The sequence below is a fragment of the Rhyacophila brunnea genome, unplaced genomic scaffold (genome assembly GCF_057557595.1).
Source record: "Rhyacophila brunnea isolate RB1 unplaced genomic scaffold, BYU_Rbru_1.0 scaffold_4, whole genome shotgun sequence".
NCBI classification, from domain to species: Eukaryota; Metazoa; Arthropoda; class Insecta; order Trichoptera; family Rhyacophilidae; genus Rhyacophila; species Rhyacophila brunnea.
Genome location: NW_028233068.1, coordinates 17,714,841 through 17,734,730, shown reverse-complemented (window position 1 = coordinate 17,734,730; position 19,890 = coordinate 17,714,841). Strand labels below are relative to the sequence as shown.

Sequence of the window (19,890 nt, the reverse complement as noted above, 5' to 3'; positions counted from 1 at the left end):
ACATTTGTCCAACAGGTGATTGTCAGATAGTTAAGATAATGATAATATTATGATAATGGATTCTAACAATAATTTCATAATTAAAGATATAAATATTTTTATTTTATTAATAACAATTTTATAAAAAATATTCACTATAGGTACATACATTGTTTTATCACATCACTGTTTGATCTGTAAATTGGGAATATGTATCTTGGGAATGTATTGAGTGTGAGTAGCTCTCTCTAACTTTTCTCCCAGAAGGTTGCTGGTGGAATCCAGAGACCTTAATGCAGTACTGGCTTGCTGGAGCTTTATCTGAAATTAACAATTGCATCAGATCACCATTATTAATGACTCACATCGTTCGAACAACTACAATCAGCCATGATTATCATTATGATGTTTCTTGATGTAGAAACATCCTCCAGCAATTGACCATTACACCTAATTTCCCGCCAAATGGTCGCTGGTATCAGTATCCAATTGAATTATCCAATAGTTTTTTGACATCCTAATAAATTATATGCAATGTTTTCTAATGCTAAAATAAATTAATCTAAAACACAACAGACTAAATAGATAGCAATGTGAAAGTCAGTTGCCGTGGAACAAGATTTTGAAGCCGGGCTAACTTTATGCGCCGACTGTCCTCAAATATTGAATGCGCATAACATTTACGTTAACATTCATGCATATTATTATACAGACATAACTATTGAAAATTGAATTGAATTGAAAATCTTGTGTTTAAGGTTATCCCATTTCTTCACACTTAATATCCGTAATCTGTTATACCACACCCGGTAACGTAAGCAAGTTTCCATTAATTTTATATTCCCCGATAGAAAAGGTGCAGATAGAGTCAATGTACTATGCTGAAGAGACATCTACGAGACAATGATATTACAATATGTACTGTGCAAGTCGGCCATGGATCCAAGTGATCCATAGCACCAGTTAAGTAAGTAAAAAATGACATGTTGAGAAAATAAGTGAGTATATTTTTGGATAAATGGAAAATTTACCAGCGTTGGACTATCATGCCGTGGGTCCCAGGTTCAAATCCTGGGTCTGGCAAGTACACATATTGTTTTTCAATATGTGTGGGTCAGGGTATGGACCTAATAGGTTGAGCAAGTGGCTGACATCCATTTCTCGTAAAAACAAAATCTGTTAATACAAACCTCTACTCTGTGGAGGCCCATATGATCCTATTAGGATCGGACATGGTCGAAGAATACTAATAAATCTCAGGTCTTCTAAACTCAAAGAGGTTGAACTAATATTTATTATGGCTTGGTTGACATAGGGTTTAATTGAATTTAAAAAATTAACCTGCACCATCTGCAATTTGTATTCTTACTTCAATGAAAACAAATAAGTATGACTGACAAAGTTTGGTGTGCACTATTTATGTCGGACCTTAGCAGCTTACCTTCACCATTGATGCATGGTTGTCATTGTTATTTTGATTTAACGTAACGTCTATATTCTATGCATATGACCCTAAAATAAAGTGACAATTTTAATAACTCACTTGTGATTTGAGTAATTGCTGCTCTGCGGAATTCAATTGGACCAATGAATTGTTAACTGTCATCCTCATTAACTCCATTATGTTTGTATGAAGAGATGTATTGCACTCTCCTATAAAAATATAAAAGAGTTTTCATACAAATATCACTGGCCTAAATGGCAAATAGACTAAATTGTGCTATGATAATTATCTCTCTGTACACGGGATTGATCGTCCATAAATGCCATAAAAAAATCAAAGGGTAAGGAAGAAAGTTCAATGTCGCCAAATTGCTGAAATGGGAATAGGATGTTTACCCAGAGATACATCAAAGATTGATATAAGAACCTACAAACTTATCTGAAGAATGGGATGGGGGAGCTACTTGACTGTCGAAAACTACCCAATCAAGACTCGTAACTAGACAAAATCTGACATTCAAATGAAATTTTCAAAATGGCGTCCTATGGTAGTTCGTAGTTCCAGTTTTGGCCATTCTACAGATAAGTTTGTAGGTCTGTCTGTACTAACTAATTTTTGAAAATGGATTGATTCATTTTACATAATATATGTTTCTCACCTAGTTTTTTATGCAGCAATGAATTCCAAACCCTGGGTTGTGGTCTGAGGGCTGGTATGATGATTGGCTTGCTTGAAGTCCCAGGTATATTCATGCGCTCTGGAATGGTTTGTTTTTAAATACATATCAAAGCGTATACTTGCCACTGAGGAATGTAAGATAGATAGTTGTTGGCACTAATTTATTTATGTGTAGTAAAACCAGCAGCACTCGGAATAGAAAAATTTATAAACCGGAGACTTGATAATATTAGTGTTCGATATTTTATTTATACCTATACCTACTTACCTTGGACAGATAAATGTAAAAACAATCTTTAAAATTTCTGACAAATATCCACTGAAGTTTGCGACATTCAAAGTTTGGCAGTGCTGCAGGTGAAAACAATGTCCGGAAACTTGTACGTATGCAGTTTGCCATATCACACTTCACCGTGAAATGTTGTATCGGAAATATATGGCCGTATATTAAAGACCGTCCAACCTCTTTGGGTCTTAGCAGCAAACAAATTTTGAAAATAGCTGATATAATTTACTTACATGTAACCGGCGAAAACATCTTATTTTTAAGGAACATATTATTATCAAAAATTAATATGGGTAATCTTTTCTATCTATATCTACCGCCCATTTAATAGTGGATGGTCTGTTTATCCCTTATGTATCATTTACTATCGTTTCATTTAGAAATGTAGCTAATACTAACGTGTATATTTTTATCAATCGTTAATTATTATTACTAATTACTTAGTTAGCATGTATTGATGTACTGGTCCCCTAGTTTGAGATTATATCGTAAGCGTTTCAATTTTACTATGTATATGTATTTTTGTCCTTCCATGCTTTTAAACATAGAACAATAAAATTATGATAGTCACAAATTTATTTCAGAATATTGCTCTTACCCTCGTCAGACTCGGGTGCTTCACCCGGCACTAATGCACCCTGAGGGCTGACTGTGATATCTGTTTTGGTCTGAAAATAAATTTACAACACTTAAAGATATTTCTGTTAATATTCCGCAAAGTACAAGTTATTTAGTTCTATTTTGGTGGAAACGTACATTTTTTTGAGGCATCGGTTCATCTTGTTCGTTTTCCGATTCTGAAGCTTCGCCTTGAACAACACAAGGAAAATGTTCCATTGTTCATATCAAAATATTCCACATACGAAAAAGAGAATTAACTAGCCCATCGACTGATATACTATTATACTAAACTAGCCGTTAAATCGTTAAAACAACAAAATAATGTAATTTGTATTGTTACATGAAAACTGACGTACATGGTACAAAGTTTTGAAGTGTTTACATTGAAACGTCAATTCGTTCAATTTTTCATTAATAATATAAATAGATTGTAATAGACAATAATTGCAAAAATTGCTATGCTATAAAAATCTGCAATATTTGCGAGCAAAACAGTTGAGCCCCACAATAAAAACTCGTAACATCATCACACAAAAAAAAAACATACAAAAACATCCCTAGAAGAACTGGATGCTGTAATATAAGTGCATGAAAGTTATTGATATTTTGTATTTACAGTTGTTTTTAATATTTCGATTACGAATTTCATTTAACACAATACGCTAAATGCCTTGCTTGTAAAATATTGGACTTCTTAATGGAATTGATAGCGCTACATGCATCACTACCTTTTATGTGTAAGTATTGTTACTGGATACATTTAAATATTGCACCAAAATCCAAGATTTTTGTTAATAAATAAACCAATATAATAATATGTTATATTTATTTATAAACCATTTGTAGTGACAATAAGTGTGTTTTAAATGGTTTTATACCAACTCATGTAAAAATATATTTCGGAATTATTATATTATTTGAAGGTTCATCAGTTTATCCAACTGCAGCAGCCAGTCCAATTGTCCAATGTCTGCGTCTGCCATCGATGGACAGTTTTTGGACTACTTCTTCGACTTCTTCTATTGCTATATCTGAAACATATGCGATAGTGCCTATGATGTCGTAAACATTCACAATAAGTCAAAATTAAGTGCAATAAAGTGGAGAGATGTCTGGACGGCGGTCAATTCTGGCTTCCAACCTTGATTCTCTGCCTAATTCCCCAGTAGACCCACTCAGAGAACTCTTTGAAGCATGCAAGACAGGAGATATTGTTCGTGTCAAAAAATTAGTCACACCTCAGACAGTAAACGCCAGGGACACTGCTGGACGGAAATCTACACCTCTGCACTTTGCTGCAGGTAAAATATAATCCTAAAATTACAATAAAAGTTTATAGGAAAAAAATCTGTTTATAGAAAGGAGTGGAAAGTATATAGGTACAATTTTGGAAATCGAACAACAGCTATCGACATGAATGACATCTGACGTTCATTTGTTTTTTTTTTCATGGATGCTTATTATTTTAAACTTCACACAAATTGTGCAATCGCTGCGTTAACAATGCCAAAGTACGAGTGAAATGTTATTATGGAAGTAAAGAGGTTTGTCAATTGTTTCCTGCATTAAATAAATACACCTACATATTTATCATTAATGTTTTGGTAAAAATCTATGTGCTGTTTTGCATTCTGCTTTCTTTTATTAAAATAAATATGTTACAAGTTCCATGGTTCTTGGATAAATATACCGCACTCCGCATCGTTAAAGTAATACTTTTAAAACTTCTAAAAAACAACAAAAAAAATCCAACCTACAAAGGGTAATTCTTTAACCAACTTCTTGGCTAATGTCTTTTTTAGGGGCAATCCATGATACCATATTGTGAATTTGTTAACTTAATTCGTAGCCTTTGATCGTGAGTCCTGAACAGGGAACACGTAATTAATGGGAACTGAAATACGGTGTAGAGTAACAGGCAAACGATCTCGAGTGTGGAAGAATATAGGATAAACATAAACATGTGTTAAGAATATGTCATTCTAAGCTTGTAGTTCATTCTGACAACCGCTCTCGGTTTATGCACTGACGCTCATTCAATATTGGTGTATTTGAAGGTTGCAACACACACTATTGCTTGTCTATGATGTGTGTTTGATTTTCGTAGGACACTCACATTCAAAAACCTGCTTCAAAATTTAGTGTATTGGGGTGGGGTATTATAGCCTATCTGAATTCTATTTATTAATCTGTTCTGTGGTCGTGAGTTTGGCAAGGCCTCACTCACAGGCATGTGTTTTATTTTTGAGGTACCACATTATCTTTTATATTAGGTAATAATAATGGTTTGATAAAAACAAAATATTGATGACAAAATTTACACCACTTCAGAAAATATTCTATTTTCTATTTATTTTTCACGGATTGTAAAACAGAAAATAATAATAGATTAATTGATTTCATTACTAACAACCTTTCTTTGGGGCTAATGTTGTATTGAAACTATCATTATTGACGAAAAATGGAAGGCTTATCTCAGTACAGTAAAACCTCGTTAATTTGAAATCAATGGGACCGAATTCGAAAAGCATTCCAAATTATGAAATAGGTATAAAATGTACTTAGCAAAAAAAATTATATCTTTTGTAATTTATTATTGTTATTTTGATTTATCGAATATTTTAGTAAAGCGGGACTTCTAAATTATTTCATATTACAAATTTCGAATTGACAATACTACTTATATCTATATATTATATTCACAGGATGGTATTTTAGTGAATATTTAGATTTACAGCGAATTTAGAATTAACCGTATTCATATTAACAGAGTTTTACATGTAGATGATTAGAATTAGGGAAGACTAATACAGAAAGGTTGAGTACTGCTGCAAATTAGTAGGAAAAGAAGTATAATAAACCTTGTTGATTGATATATTGTGTATCAACGCGTTAACAATCAGTATAATTGAATATCTCGGACATGCTCATAATGTGAATATTTTATATGTACCTATTGTTTTGGTAGTATGCAAATGTCATCTGCGACATAAATGATAAACTTATCTTTCTGATACCCCACTTCAATATAGTCAATAAACGTAAACAATTCATTACTAGGGATAGAATTATTTCGATATGCATGTATTGCATTCGGTATTAATCTCATTCAATAACAAGGGAATATTGATAAATTACCTTTGTGGAGGCCCATTTTCGCTGCTTGTGAGCTAAAATCTTAGTATACTTAAGGTGTGATATCGTCTATGTAAGTTTAATACCGCGGAAGAACCATTTGTCAAAATGTTCAGGAGGGACAAAAACCTTGCAATTTCATCAATAAAAAAAGATAAAAAAACAAATTTAAATGCAGTTTATTGTGTCTTCCTGTTTTATATTAGAAAATATATTTTTACTATAAATTAATTGCCACAGGATTATTCTGTAAATCAGTTGGACCTTACGCGTTATTGCCGCAACTCGCCGTTCGTCCACTGTATTGGATCGGGGATATACGCAGTCTTGCTTGCTTCCTTAGTATGGATAATTCATACGCGGGTATTGATTTTAACTGAGTCCAAATATCCATTGATCAATTTAAAAATTTTAATGCACCAATCAATGCGGCTTGTGCCGTTCAACTGAGAGTGCCAAAAATACATATTTTGGACATATTGGCTCATAGGCGGTATTGAACTTACATAGACGAAATACTCATACTGAGCCACTCTTAACACAGTCACTGTTGACCAGTTAATTACCACAACTCAGTCAGTGTTCAAGACACGCCTGGCGTGTAGCAATTAGCATGATAATTAAATGTGGTAATTAACTGGTTAGACCAGGAAGGAAAAGGAGGGTCGGGAGACCTAGACTGCGGTGGCTGGACTGTATAGACAGAGACACAGCATCCCTGAGACTAAGGCGGTGGAGGGGAGGGCAGACAGAGGGGAGTGGAGATGTTTCCTGGAGGCGGCCAAGACCCACATTGGGTTGTAGTGCCGATGATGATAATTAACTGGTCAGCAGTGAATGTATATGTCTGTAATGGCCACACGCCAGGCGTGTTTTGAGCACTGACTGTGTTAATATGGTTGAAATATCATCAGTGGACAACATCGGAATCTGAAAACCATATGAAGGAAGAACAATATTTTCATTGGTATAATAGGGTTATTCTCTTCTTGATTGTCTTCCACTCTGAATCAGCCATTTCGATTTTTTGTGTTTGCCGCAAACTTTGATCAGATACTGGAAAATGCTCGTGTTGTGTTTGTATACGTACCTACCGTAGTCCAATGCATAAGTCACTGGCTTCTCATACATGGTACATCTGAGTTCGATTCCTGATGAAGTTACAATATGTGATTGTGATTTTCTCAAGCCTGGGTGTTTCTGTGATGGTTTCACTACTACTACGCTACTGTTTTATAACTCTGTGAGACAGATTTATTATGAATTATTTTTCTTTTATGTCTTTTTATGTCAGCTATAAGTACACAATGTTTATCATTTCCCAAGATATCAGAGCAAGTTGTATAGTTACAGGAGCTTTTATTTTAGAAAATATTTCACCGCATAGTTTTTTTTTCATTATGAGAGTATTTTTATGGCAAAAGTAAAACGTATGTCGAAGAATCGGCCAAGTATCTTTTCTCAGTATATAACTGAAGAGTTAAATTAATGAAAATAAATTGATATCTTTTGAGATTCCAAAACCGCATCTATGATAGACATGACGTGATAATGTGTCCGCTTAAGAAGTTGTGGTACTCAGTTTTGAATACCAGTTCACATGTTGTTTTTTAATGTGTGATTGGACTTCTATTTCTCCTTTAAAAAAAAATGTTAGGAACCTCTTTGTGCGACTAGTGATGATAATGTACAAGAGTAGTTTTTATATTTTTTAAAGATCCGTGTATGGACATTATAAGTAGGTTAATTTGATGAGATATATTCAAGAGACATACTGCATGCACACTCTCATGAATATAAAAATGAAGAAGTGTGTCAACATTTTTAAAAACTCGTAAGCTATACAAAACAAAATCACATTTTATTTTGAACATACAAGTTTACATGCAATTTGAGATTAAAATTTCAGTTAAATTCAGCATCTGGTGAATTCCAGCTGCGCTGCCAACCCTTTTATAACTATTGGGGATGGCGTTAATTTTTGGTTTTCTTTTTATGTCTATTCCTAATGTTATTTTACTCACACTTAACCTTATATTTGTTATTATAAATGGCAGGTTACGGTCGCCGAGAAGTAGTTGAATATCTTCTGGCGACGGGGGCGTCGATTAATGCGCGTGACGATGGCGGCTTGCACCCCTTACACAATGCATGTTCGTTTGGCCATGCAGACGTGGTCAGACTTCTGCTAGGTGCGGGGGCGCCGCCCTCGGCCAGAGACAACTGGAGCTATACACCGCTGCACGAGGCTGCTGCCAAAGGAAAACTTGACGTGTGCATTGGTAGGTTTTCTGTTAATATTATTTTAAGAACTGTGCAGCGCAGTTTATGGATTTTATTGGTCTTATAGTAACCACTGATTTTTGATACATTCATAGTTATGAGACATTGCCCTTTTATATTCGATTCACTCTGAAATATCATTGAAATTTTGTTAACTTCAAGCCCTTTTTGAAGATTTACTTAAACTATTTTCAACTGAACTTGAACTTAATAGAAATACTTAGTTGTTTATGAGCAATATAATAAAGTAATTTAAATTCTACGAGATGATTGGCCATTGCCTGTCAAGAGTAAATAAGTTGCCACAGATTTAATGGTCCTGCGCCCACTGTTTATAAATTATATTTAATCTCGCTCGTATAACAATCTGTTTTTTTATTGTTCGCGAAGCACTATTGCAACATGGAGCCGACCCGAATATTCGCAACACGGAGGGAAAGACTGCTTTGGATATTGCCGATCCCGTCACCAGACCTGTACTCACCGGTAACAACTATTGATATTCAATACACTGTTATTTAATTACATCATTCAACACTGAAACACTCATACTTATTACTCAACTTATTTTAAAAACAGGTGAATACCGCAAAGAAGAAGTATTGGAAGCAGCCAGGGCGGGTTGTGAAGAACGGTTAAGTGCACTGCTGACCCCGCTGGCCGTGAATTGCCACGCGGCCGATGGCCGCAGGAGCACCCCGCTGCACTTGGCTGCCGGCTACAACAGAGCTAGGGCTGTCCGCCTGCTCTTGCAAAGGGGGGCTGACGTCCACGCCAAGGATAAAGGGTGAACCAGCTTTTTATTTATAACTATGTAGCTCTATATTAGGACATGGCGAAAATGTTATTTTAAAATTTAATTAACTGGTGAACAACAGGCTCACCCATCCCACAAATAGTATTTTTTATGAGGCACCATGCTCCATATGGTCTGTCTTGGGATAGAAATGATGATGTTAAGTATGTTGCAACATGCAATGATTTTAATGAGTTTTCTTTGTTTGTACCAGAGGTCTTGTTCCGCTGCATAACGCCTGTTCATATGGTCATTTTGAAGTGACTGAAATGTTGATAAAGCAGGGAGCCAATGTGAATGCGAACGACCTGTGGGCCTTTACCCCCTTACACGAGGCAGCTAGCAAGTCACGAGTCGAGGTCAGTATCTATTTCAATTTTTATCAATAATGAATGTAAACTCTCTAAACTGATATAACTGTACTATTAAAAAAAATATTCTTTTTCATTTCAGGTATGTTCATTACTTCTCAGCGAAGGGGCAGATCCTACTCAGTTAAACTGTCACGGAAAATCGGCCATCGATGTGGCTCCTACTCGTGATCTTCAAGAGAGATTAGTTGGTAAGAAATACACCTACAGCTATTTATGCAATTTTGCAAATTCTTATGCATCTGGATAAGAGTCAAATTTCTTTTTTGTCTACTGAAAACGGTGTTCTGGGTTCTCATGCGACAGTTTCGTTTGCAGCTGAATACAGAGGACACTGTCTATTAGAAGCATGTCGAATGGCCGATCCTGCTCGCGTGAAGAAACTCCTGTCCAGCCATTCCGCTTGTTTACTTCTCACGCCTGGCCCGGCAGCTCCTCCTCAGGTATTTTATACATGATGACTATTTGGCAGGGTATCCGATTATATTAGATTCATCTACAAGTCTTTCCGTAGTGACTTATAATAGTGATGCACTAATATTATCAGAGAAAATATTCCAAAAGGGTTTTTTTTTGCATAATTGAATAAAATATATTGGTCGCAATAGTTAAAGTGAAGCATTAGACTATCAAAAGGTGGTTGCAATCGCAACCACAGTGAAGAATGTAAGAAAGGAGTGTGTAGTAATGGATAGACAACAAGCTGGCACTGATTTTAAGGATGAAAAGTGGCTCCTGTAAATGCCGGACATATGCGATATGCATTTGAAGTTGTCACGTGAAATAGCCGTATTTATGAGACGTGTATTAGATGTTTAGTCGAGAGGTCGTACCTCATCTAAGTTTTGTTTTACACTTTGGTTTTTTTTGTACTGCCTGAATTGCACTGATCCAAACCAATGAATGAATGACTTTTAGAAACCTGGTACTAAATTGGCAGTGGCAACACTTCAGCCTAATGTTATTAGTCTAAATTCATGAATAAGCCCTGGCTGCTGAAAGTTACAATATATTTTATTTTTTCAAGATATAAACCAGAACAAATCTTGTCTGCTTGTAATAAATTTTTTATTTATAATTTCAATTATAGGCCACCGAGTTGCGTCCCGGTTCACCGGCCGGCGGAGGTGCAGCTGTGTCTCCTCCGACTCTCTCCCTCACCTCTTCCGCAGGCAACAACTCTTCTTCGTCATGTGTGACGGTCACCACTCAACAGTCTCTACCTGCTGGGAACGGCCAAGCGACCCCGGGTGCGGTTACCAACGTCTTGCCCTCCGCTTTGCCTCAGGGAGGCGTCATACAATTCGCTCATCCTTATACCGGCGATACTCCTCTGCATTGTGCTGCGGCTAGTGTGTATCCCAAAAGAAAACAGGTACATATTAAACATTAGAATATTTGACTGTAGTATATTGATTAAATACACGTCTTTCAAAGAAAGTACTTCTATTATTCATTAATAAATTTAACTTCTGCAGGTCATGGAGATGCTTATCAGAAAGGGTGGCCGGTTAAATGAGAAGAATAAAGATTTCCTGACACCCTTGCATGTAGCGGCAGACCATTCACATTTAGATGCTATGGACGCTCTGTTAAGAAATGGTTAGTATTTTTATTTTCTTTTAGACACACATTCGTCCCAACACCAATTTAATTCACTCAGAAATACCATCAAAATTGCATTCCCGGCCGTGCCCACAGACACGATTTAGTCTATATCGTCTCAACCTCTTGTATGGTACATTATTATGCCTTCATTGGTTTTTAATTGTTGGATCTTGTTATGATTATAGGTGCAAAAGTGAACGCCCTAGATGGATTGGGTCAAACAGCCCTGCATCGATGCGCGCGACGGGATGCAGCGGCTGCTTGCCGCCTCCTACTCGCCCACAGAGCCGATGCCTCTTTGGTCAGTCTGCAAGGATACGCCGCGCCGCAGTTGGCGGGAGAGGCCGCCGCTCTCGTATTGCAAGGTTCGTCGCATTTAATTTATACTTGTGATGAAAGGGTGAACATTTAACAATATCTTCTAGTATAACACTCCACCGTGACTGGCTCCCCTGTTTTATTGATAAGATAGTACTAATATAAACTAAAAAGTCTACTTATTCAAATCACAACAGGAAACTTAAAATGAAATTTTTTGATTTGTACGATTATATATTTCCTACTTCTTGATAAATTAATTCTTCTTCCTGATGCTACAACCCTATTTGATTCTCTTCACATTCTCCAGCATCCGCCTCTATGCAGATATATCTAAAATCTACATCTAGTTTTAAACTAACAAGGTCTTCAAATCCGACTCGACACATCCTTCTATCGTGTACGAGGTCAACTAGCTCCTTGTTTGCTTTCCAGCATCCCGAATGTCAGATTTTATCCATGATTGAACTTTCTTTTATATGTACATGGCTCAGCTATCTAAGGCACCCCGAATTAGTAGACTGTACAATGTGTGAGCTCTCTCGTGTAAAGCGTACAACTTATATTCCTGCCTCCACCCTGACTGTGTTATTAATCCTTACAGCGCGAACGCCACACCTTTTGTGTCCTGATTAGGAGGCCATTAGATATAATTAGCATGTTATGTAAATATCGTAATTAAAAAGTAATTAAAAGCTCCGCAGTGAATCGGGAGGTCCAAAGATACCATGCAGCACATTGATAAGCCCAACATTCTTCCCTTGGTGATGCATCAAGTTTCTTACATATTCATTATGATAATTTGCTTTATTAGTGCTTTGTACAGGATGCATTTCAAGTGTGAGTTCAATGCTTGCAACTTAGCACCTTGGTTTGACTGAACATTTATTATAGCACAATAATTTGTCTCTTTAAATTTCATAATATACTTTCTGTCATCAATGTCTCAATTGTTATCTTTTTTTCAGAACCTCGGGAAGAAACGAACTGTGCAGAATCGGAACGGAGACTCCTCGAAGCGTCAAGAGCAGGAGACGCGGATGCGGCGAGAAGACTGCTTCGTGTGTGGCCGCATTTGGTGAACTGTCGTGACTTGGATGGTAGACACAGCACGCCCTTGCATTTTGCAGCCGGATATAATCGTGTCCGAGTTGTAGAGATGTTACTGCAACACGGTGCAGATGTGCATGCTAAGGATAAAGGGTGAGATATCTGTTTAAAATTAGGACTTAAGTCTGTTGTTGATCTGAAATCAGGCACAAATTTTTTATAGTATTTTTCCATACATACATACATACATACTAATATTGCATATTTTCCTTAAATCGATTTTATATGACTTATATATTATATTTTTGTCTTTCAGCGGCTTGGTACCGTTGCACAATGCATGTTCTTACGGTCACTACGAAGTGACAGAGTTGCTGGTACGAGCGGGGGCTGGAGTAAATGTTGCAGATTTGTGGAAATTCACTCCGTTGCATGAGGCGGCGGCTAAAGGGAAAGCGGACATTGTTAGGCTACTTTTGAAGGTGTGAAGAACTTTTTTTAACACCTACATCTATGCATGCGATTTAAAAATGCTGAAAAGTTTAGTTCATATTGTATTTATTTGTCAGAGAAGAGAGAGCCATATAGCTTTCTATTTTTGATAAATTGTATTTAAGTTAACAACTGGAAAGAATTTGATCACAATACATATTTTTAGCACGGAGCTGACCCTTCAAGAAGGAATCGTGATGGTCTGACAGCTCTCCAACTGGCAAGAGATGGTGATGCTGAAACGGCAGATCTTCTAAGAGGGGATGCTGCATTATTGGATGCAGCCAAGAGAGGAGACCTGCCCAGGCTGAGAAGGCTTCTTACACCTAGCAATATCAACTGCAGAGATGCACACGGAAGAAATTCGACACCGTTGCATTTGGCTGGTAAAAATATGTTTTTGTTGTGAACACATCACATTAAGTGTGATCAATAATTATGTAGGTACATGTTATGATATAAAATATGACAGGATTGTATATTATTGTGTGATTGACAATATATAGAAGTTATAAATGTTGTCTTTGCAGCTGGATATAACAACTTGGAAGTAGCAGAGTGGCTGGTGGAGCGTGGAGCCGAAGTGGACGCCCGTGATAAGGGCGGACTCATTCCTTTGCACAATGCCTCTTCATATGGCCACGCTGACGTGGCTGCCCTGCTCATTCGGTGCGGCACTTCCATCAATGCCACTGACAAATGGGGATTCGCCCCCTTGCATGAGGCCGCACAGAAGGGGAGAACGCAACTATGCGCTTTATTGGTAGGCTTAAAATTATCGCAAATATACTAGAGTGCGAAAATTATTAGTTGAAGTGTCATGGCCGCCGTCGTGGCGCTGCGATATATTATGAAAGGATAGTCAGGATTGTAGTTCTCGAAACGGCCATACTTCACGTTAAACTTGCCGCAGTCTAGGAGTATTTTTTCTGGCTAGGAGGATTATTTTTTTCTTACTTTACTTTTAATTCTGATAGGGGAGATAATAATCAAAATATATGATGACATCATTATTATCATAAACTGATAAAGACAATATTGCTCTCAATAATTCGTCTCCGTAGATAGTATCTCCGTGATGTTTGCTGTGGAAGGTTTTGATGCAAACTGTTGATATATTTTTAACCTTTTCAATGATACTATCAATATCTCAGGGGTGATATCCGGAGCTAAATATCCCCCCGTTCTGTCATATACACATCTAGACGCCGACCTCCACTCTTGTCTTTTACACTACATTATTGGCACTATGAAATCGCAGCCATGATATTGTGATTGTAAAATGTACCTATGTAAATTTAATGATCTAATTCTTTTTTTGCATCACAGTTAGCTCATGGAGCTGACCCATTTCTCAAGAATCAAGAAAATCAAACAGCACTAGATTTAAGTTCGGCTGAAGACGTTCGATGTTTACTTCAAGACGCCATGATGGTGTCAGCCAGCACTCAAGATGTCCCCAATACCAATACTACTCAGCAAATTCAAGTTTCACCACAACTGCCAGCCTCTGCAGCCAGCGCTACGGCTTCCATGGAGACTGTCATGATGCCTAGCGGAGGAACCATTACACTGTCGTTACCAGTAAGTGCAAATACCTTACCATTACGTTCATCAAATTTCTTTATTACCTTGTCACTCTTCATTCACTCACTCCTGGGGTATAGAGTCATATCATTTATCATATTTCGCCACGCCTTTCACGTTTAACCTTGTAACATTCCACGGGATTTCATCATAAGGGATAGAGCATCGCTCTCTTTAGAAAGATTCAATAACACATCCGAGCCGAGTGAAATATTTCTTGGTAATAATATATCAGCTACTGGGAACTGACACGTCTGCTCATAAACTCGAGTGGTTATAATACGGTCACATCAGTACATCCTTAAAATCTATCGGAAACATTCATTGTTAAAAATGAAAGCAGATATACTGCATTCATAGCCTTTGGTACTATATATTGTTTCTTCAAATGTTTTTATGTTTTTTTTTTAATATATATATTGACTTTGGTAAGGCAGGAAGGCGTTATTGACAATTTACAACATGGCTTAGCACTCTATCTGCAAAATGATTTAGTTGCATCAATGGATTTCTTCTGTTTAAAAAAAAATCTTTCTAATCAACTATTTCTTTTATTCAACGAATAATTCACAAGATTTAAGAATATATCATTCTGATTATTGAACATATATTTTTTTGAAAAAAGTAAGTCACCCCGACGGGGAATCGAACCCTGTATCTCCCGAGTATACGCCTCATCCGTCGCATTACCATTATGCTACGGCGTGACATACTAATAGCGAACAAATTTTAACTATTGGTCAATTACTATACCTACCCATCAGCGTTCCTTCCAAATCAGCTACTTTGGCAATCGATTTTTGTTTCTTAAATCAAAGTAGGTATATATTACTATTACTTTTGATTACTAACCGACGTCGTGGAATTTCTCCAATATTTTTATAGATGTAGCTACTTGCACTTGCTAATAATTTATAATTAACTATTTCTTTTATTCAACGAATAATTCACAAGATTTAAGAATATATCATTCTGATTATTGAACATATATTATTTTGAAAAAAACACTTTCTGATATAGTATATAATAACCAATAGAAAAAATCTTTTTTGAAAAAAGTAAGTCACCCCGACGGGGAATCGAACCCTGTATCTCCCGAGTATACGCCTCATCCGTCGCATTACCATTATGCTACAGCGTGACATACTAATAGCGAACAAATTTTAACTATTGGTCAATTACTATACCTACCCATCAGCGTTCCTTCCAAATCAGCTACTTTGGCAATCGATTTTTGTTTCTTAAATCAAAGTAGGTATAAGTTAGTATAGTTAATTATAAATTATTAGCAAGTGCAAGTAGCTACATCTATAAAAATATTGTAGAAATTCCACGACGTCGGTTAGTAATCAAAAGTAATAGTAATATATACCTACTTTGATTTAAGAAACAAAAATCGATTGCCAAAGTAGCTGATTTGGAAGGAACGCTGATGGGTAGGTATAGTAATTGACCAATAGTTAAAATTTGTTCGCTATTAGTATGTCACGCCGTAGCATAATGGTAATGCGACGGATGAGGCGTATACTCGGGAGATACAGGGTTCGATTCCCCGTCGGGGTGTCTTACTTTTTTCAAAAAAGATTTTTTCTATTGGTTATTATATACTATATCAGAAAGTGTTTTTTTCAAAATAATATATGTTCAAAAATCTTTCTTTTAAATGTTGTGTGTATAAGCCGCAATACATAACCTCAATGTAATAAACTGTTTGTTTTTCAGTTGTCTAGTTCAACATACAGAGGGAGCAGCGCAAATAGTTCAATGTCATCCTCATCCGTGTGCTATTCCTTGGGAGCAAGAGCTGAATGTGGTCAGGCGGCCGGGGCGGCAGCTTCTACATTTGAAAATGATAACCTTAGAACATTCTTGGCTAAGTATGTTGTAGTTACAATATTATAATGATATATTTAATTCTGAGTTAGCACCGTAAATACTGGGACTAAAATGATTTGGCACCGCCATCTAGACGACGGACATTTAGGCGTAACTACAGAAAGTTCTTTAAAATATATTGTGCAACTTGCAAGCAACCATGCGTGCCAGAGCCACTGTAGTAGGATTAATAAAACACTTTCATTACAGCTTGGGTCTGGAGCATTTGACGGATCTGCTAGAACGAGAGCAGATCACTTTGGACATTTTGAATGAGATGTCACACGACGATCTGAAACAGGCGGGGGTGTCGGCATACGGGCACCGACACAGACTTATCAGAGGGCTCAAACAACGAGCCAGTGCGCCAGGTCAGTATTCTCATCATAACGGTCAAATTAAAATAAAAGTCAATTTAGATTCATCATCATACTATGTTGGCTTTGCCGAACTTTTATATTTTCTTTTCTCATAGAATGGTATGCGGGTACAATGGTAGCTGAACTCGCCAGGGATGAGCCTGAGTTTGTGGCTGTGGAAGCCGAGATGCAAGCCTCGGTCAGAAGCCACAGAGACTTGGGACACGCCGGTGGAATGTTTTCACATTATAGCATAATCAGGGTAAGCCCATGTGACCACATTTTTCATCAAAAAATTAAATGCTTTTGCTTGCTTCGTTTTTGATTATGTGACTCAGTATTTCTGAAAGCTATAACGGTTGTGGAAAAAACACTGACTTAACTTATCCTGTTCAGTTTTGTCAGAAGTCTGTTTGATTTTATTCATTTTATTTTCCTTATAAGTTTATCAATGAAATCTATCAAATATTTTAAAAAGTAGATATTGCGATAATCATTTTCTGCAGTTTACCATATTGTATTCGAAGTATGAGCATTAACTAGCACTACGATCGAAATTTACAGTTCCGTGTTACTGTCTGACTCATTGTGGTGTAAGAAAATTATTTATATTGTAAAATTATTACAATACCCATGTTTTCCAATCAATAGATCCAGAAAGTGCAAAATCGCCGCCTTTGGGAGCGTTACCGTCACCGACGTAAAGAAATTGCAGAAGAGGCGGCCGCCGCACTGGCATCATCTGGCACTGGGCCGCCCGTCTCCGCTGCCCTTGACACCCACTCACAGCCCTTGTCCGTCATTAACGCCAGTGCCTCAATATCCACGCCCTGCAGCGGAGGCTCGGGCGAGAGGATGCTCTTCCACGGCTCGCCATTCATCAATGCCATCGTGCAGAAAGGCTTCGATGAGAGACATGCTTATATTGGTAGGCTGAGTGACATACAGTTCTCATTAAAAATAATTATTACTGCATACTTAGTGGAAAATTTTCACGTTGAATAACTCGCAGTAAATTAGATTAATCAATGGTGACTCAATATCAAAGAGGTTTTAATTTTTTTCACTGTGCCAATAGATACATCTATGCACGTAAAAATAGTACTTATTATCACACGTTCAATTTTGATGTCTGCTCATTGGTTGAAAATCCCCGCTTCATACCAATTGGCCAATCAATGAATGAAATGATGTATCCGTCAAGCCTTTAGCTAAAAACATATCCTATATGGTAAATCAATGTTCAATATTGTTTGTTTGTTACATTTCAGGTGGAATGTTTGGAGCTGGAATTTATTTTGCCGAGCATTCGTCCAAGAGTAATCAATATGTGTACGGCATGGGAGGCGGAACTGGCTGTCCGGCTCACAAAGACAGAAGTTGCTACTCTTGTCATAGGTGAGGATGTGGACATTTATTACATTGTGGTTGATTTCTTCATTCGTAACGGTGACTGTTGTTATATTGCTGTACTTCATTAAACTAACATCTCCCTTTCAGGCAACTGCTGCTGTGCCGAGTATGCCTGGGTAGATCTTTCGTCCTTTTAAGTGCAATGAAAATGGCACACGCACCGCCTGGTCACCATTCTGTGGCCGGTCGTCCCAGTCAGGGTGGACTCTGCTTCCCGGAGTATGTTGTTTACCGAGGAGAACAGGCGAGTGCACTTACATTTATAATCAGTAAAAATACTCTTCTAAATTAGTGTTTGCATTACATACTTTATCGCACATGTGTACTTATAGGCAACATACATCTAAATTATATTTTTTGATTTACAGGCGTATCCTGAGTATTTGATAACGTATCAAATAGCACGGCCTGAAGACGGCAACACAAACGAACAACCCGCATAAACGAAATCTGTTGCCACACATAAAAAGATGGATAATTTTATATAGATCTGTATTTGTCATTTGGTCTTAGAATGGCAGTAATGACACCTTATGAGTGAAGTTTATTTTTTCGTGCTGTAGATTTGCGGATAGCTGACCTTTTTTTATTTTTACTAAATATTGCAGGAAAAACACCATAATGAAAGATTAAATTTTAATCGTCATGACGGATATCTCATTTCTTATGTCATAATATACAAGTCATCTTGTATTGAAAAAAAAAAACATGTGATTACAAAGCTATGATTTCTTCAATTTTTATTAAGTACTCGCATGTTAAAGGGGGTGGTGCTCAGTTCTCTGTTAGTGTTTGAAACACTGGTTGCCAGGCAGTTTGGCAAAATCATCAGTCATTATAAAACCATATTTTATTTATTATTTTAGCATTCATTTAATAGTAAGAAACAGGCCTCAAAACTATAATATCCAAAATTACCGCAGAACATGATATTGTGACATAATTTATAGTACATATCGCAATATTTTTTCAGTATTACAAGTCAATTACAAACTCCAATAAAAAAAAAATATTTAACGGAGCCATAGTAACAAAAATCTTGCAAATTAAATTAAATGTATTGTTAGAGTATTGTCGAAAGAATAAATCTGTGAAAAACAAATTATTTATCATATCGCAATATGATTTTTTTCAAATTTTTTAAATTCTAATTGATTTAAGGTTTATATTATTCCATTCGAATAATTTTACCCCCGGTATCGCTTTTCAGAATCTTCAGGTAGTATGTGCACTCATCAATGGTAAATGCACCCTTATAACGAATACAGTTAATTCTCGTTTACATAACCAATTTATGAAGATGTACTCTATTAATTGTTAGTGTGCATTGATGAGTGGACATAGTGCCTGAAGATGTCGGCAGGTAACACCTGGGTCGCAAAAAATTACTTGAATGGAATAGTGTAAAGCTTTAATCAATATTATACTAATCTATTATAATAATAAATAAAAAAAATCATATTGCTATACATATTTTATTATATTATTTTAGAATTATTAGCAGCACTACACCCCTTAATCTCTGGTCTTTTGAAAATATTCTAAGATCTCTATTCGACTCGAATGAAGTGGGAGGAGTAGGCTTAAAAAGACGA

At 36.6% G+C, this 19,890-nt stretch overlaps 2 protein-coding genes across 2 annotated transcripts; one reads left to right on the top strand and one right to left on the bottom strand.

Moving 5' to 3' along the window:
- Positions 1–80: 80 nt before the first annotated feature.
- On the bottom strand, positions 81–3,403 carry Blos3 (Biogenesis of lysosome-related organelles complex 1, subunit 3). Its single transcript, XM_085954625.1, has 5 exons — positions 3,144–3,403; positions 2,986–3,055; positions 2,082–2,180; positions 1,523–1,632; positions 81–300 (listed from the first exon to the last, which is right to left on the bottom strand). The coding sequence occupies exons 1-5, from the start codon at positions 3,222–3,224 to the stop codon at positions 163–165; spliced, it is 498 nt and encodes a 165-aa protein (XP_085810751.1). The 5' UTR covers positions 3,225–3,403; the 3' UTR covers positions 81–162.
- A 447-nt stretch (positions 3,404–3,850) lies between these two features.
- On the top strand, positions 3,851–19,388 carry Tnks (tankyrase). The gene is made up of 22 exons (XM_085953857.1): positions 3,851–4,309; positions 8,201–8,425; positions 8,817–8,912; positions 9,006–9,213; positions 9,437–9,581; positions 9,676–9,784; positions 9,912–10,036; positions 10,684–10,968; positions 11,072–11,195; positions 11,387–11,566; positions 12,488–12,722; positions 12,886–13,051; positions 13,228–13,447; positions 13,592–13,824; positions 14,391–14,645; positions 16,371–16,525; positions 16,734–16,894; positions 16,999–17,144; positions 17,534–17,810; positions 18,154–18,280; positions 18,383–18,539; positions 18,664–19,388. Exons 1-22 carry the CDS (start codon positions 4,117–4,119, stop codon positions 18,736–18,738), a joined length of 3,897 nt encoding a protein of 1,298 aa, XP_085809983.1. The 5' UTR covers positions 3,851–4,116; the 3' UTR covers positions 18,739–19,388.
- The last annotated feature ends 502 nt before the right edge of the window (positions 19,389–19,890 follow it).

Bases quoted from the DNA above. Each gene is read 5' to 3' on its own strand.
- Blos3 (XM_085954625.1), bottom strand. From the start codon at position 3,224: ATGGAACATTTTCCTTGTGTTGTTCAAGGCGAAGCTTCAGAATCGGAA. The intron at 3,056-3,143 runs GTACGTTTCCAC...ATTTATTTTCAG, and splicing joins AACCGATGCCTCAAAAAAAT to ACCAAAACAGATATCACAGT. The intron at 2,181-2,985 runs GTAAGAGCAATA...AAACCATTCCAG, and splicing joins AGCACCCGAGTCTGACGAGG to AGCGCATGAATATACCTGGG.
- Tnks (XM_085953857.1), top strand. From the start codon at position 4,117: ATGTCTGGACGGCGGTCAATTCTGGCTTCCAACCTTGATTCTCTGCCT. The intron at 4,310-8,200 runs GTAAAATATAAT...TATAAATGGCAG, and splicing joins ACCTCTGCACTTTGCTGCAG to GTTACGGTCGCCGAGAAGTA. The intron at 8,426-8,816 runs GTAGGTTTTCTG...TTGTTCGCGAAG, and splicing joins AAAACTTGACGTGTGCATTG to CACTATTGCAACATGGAGCC.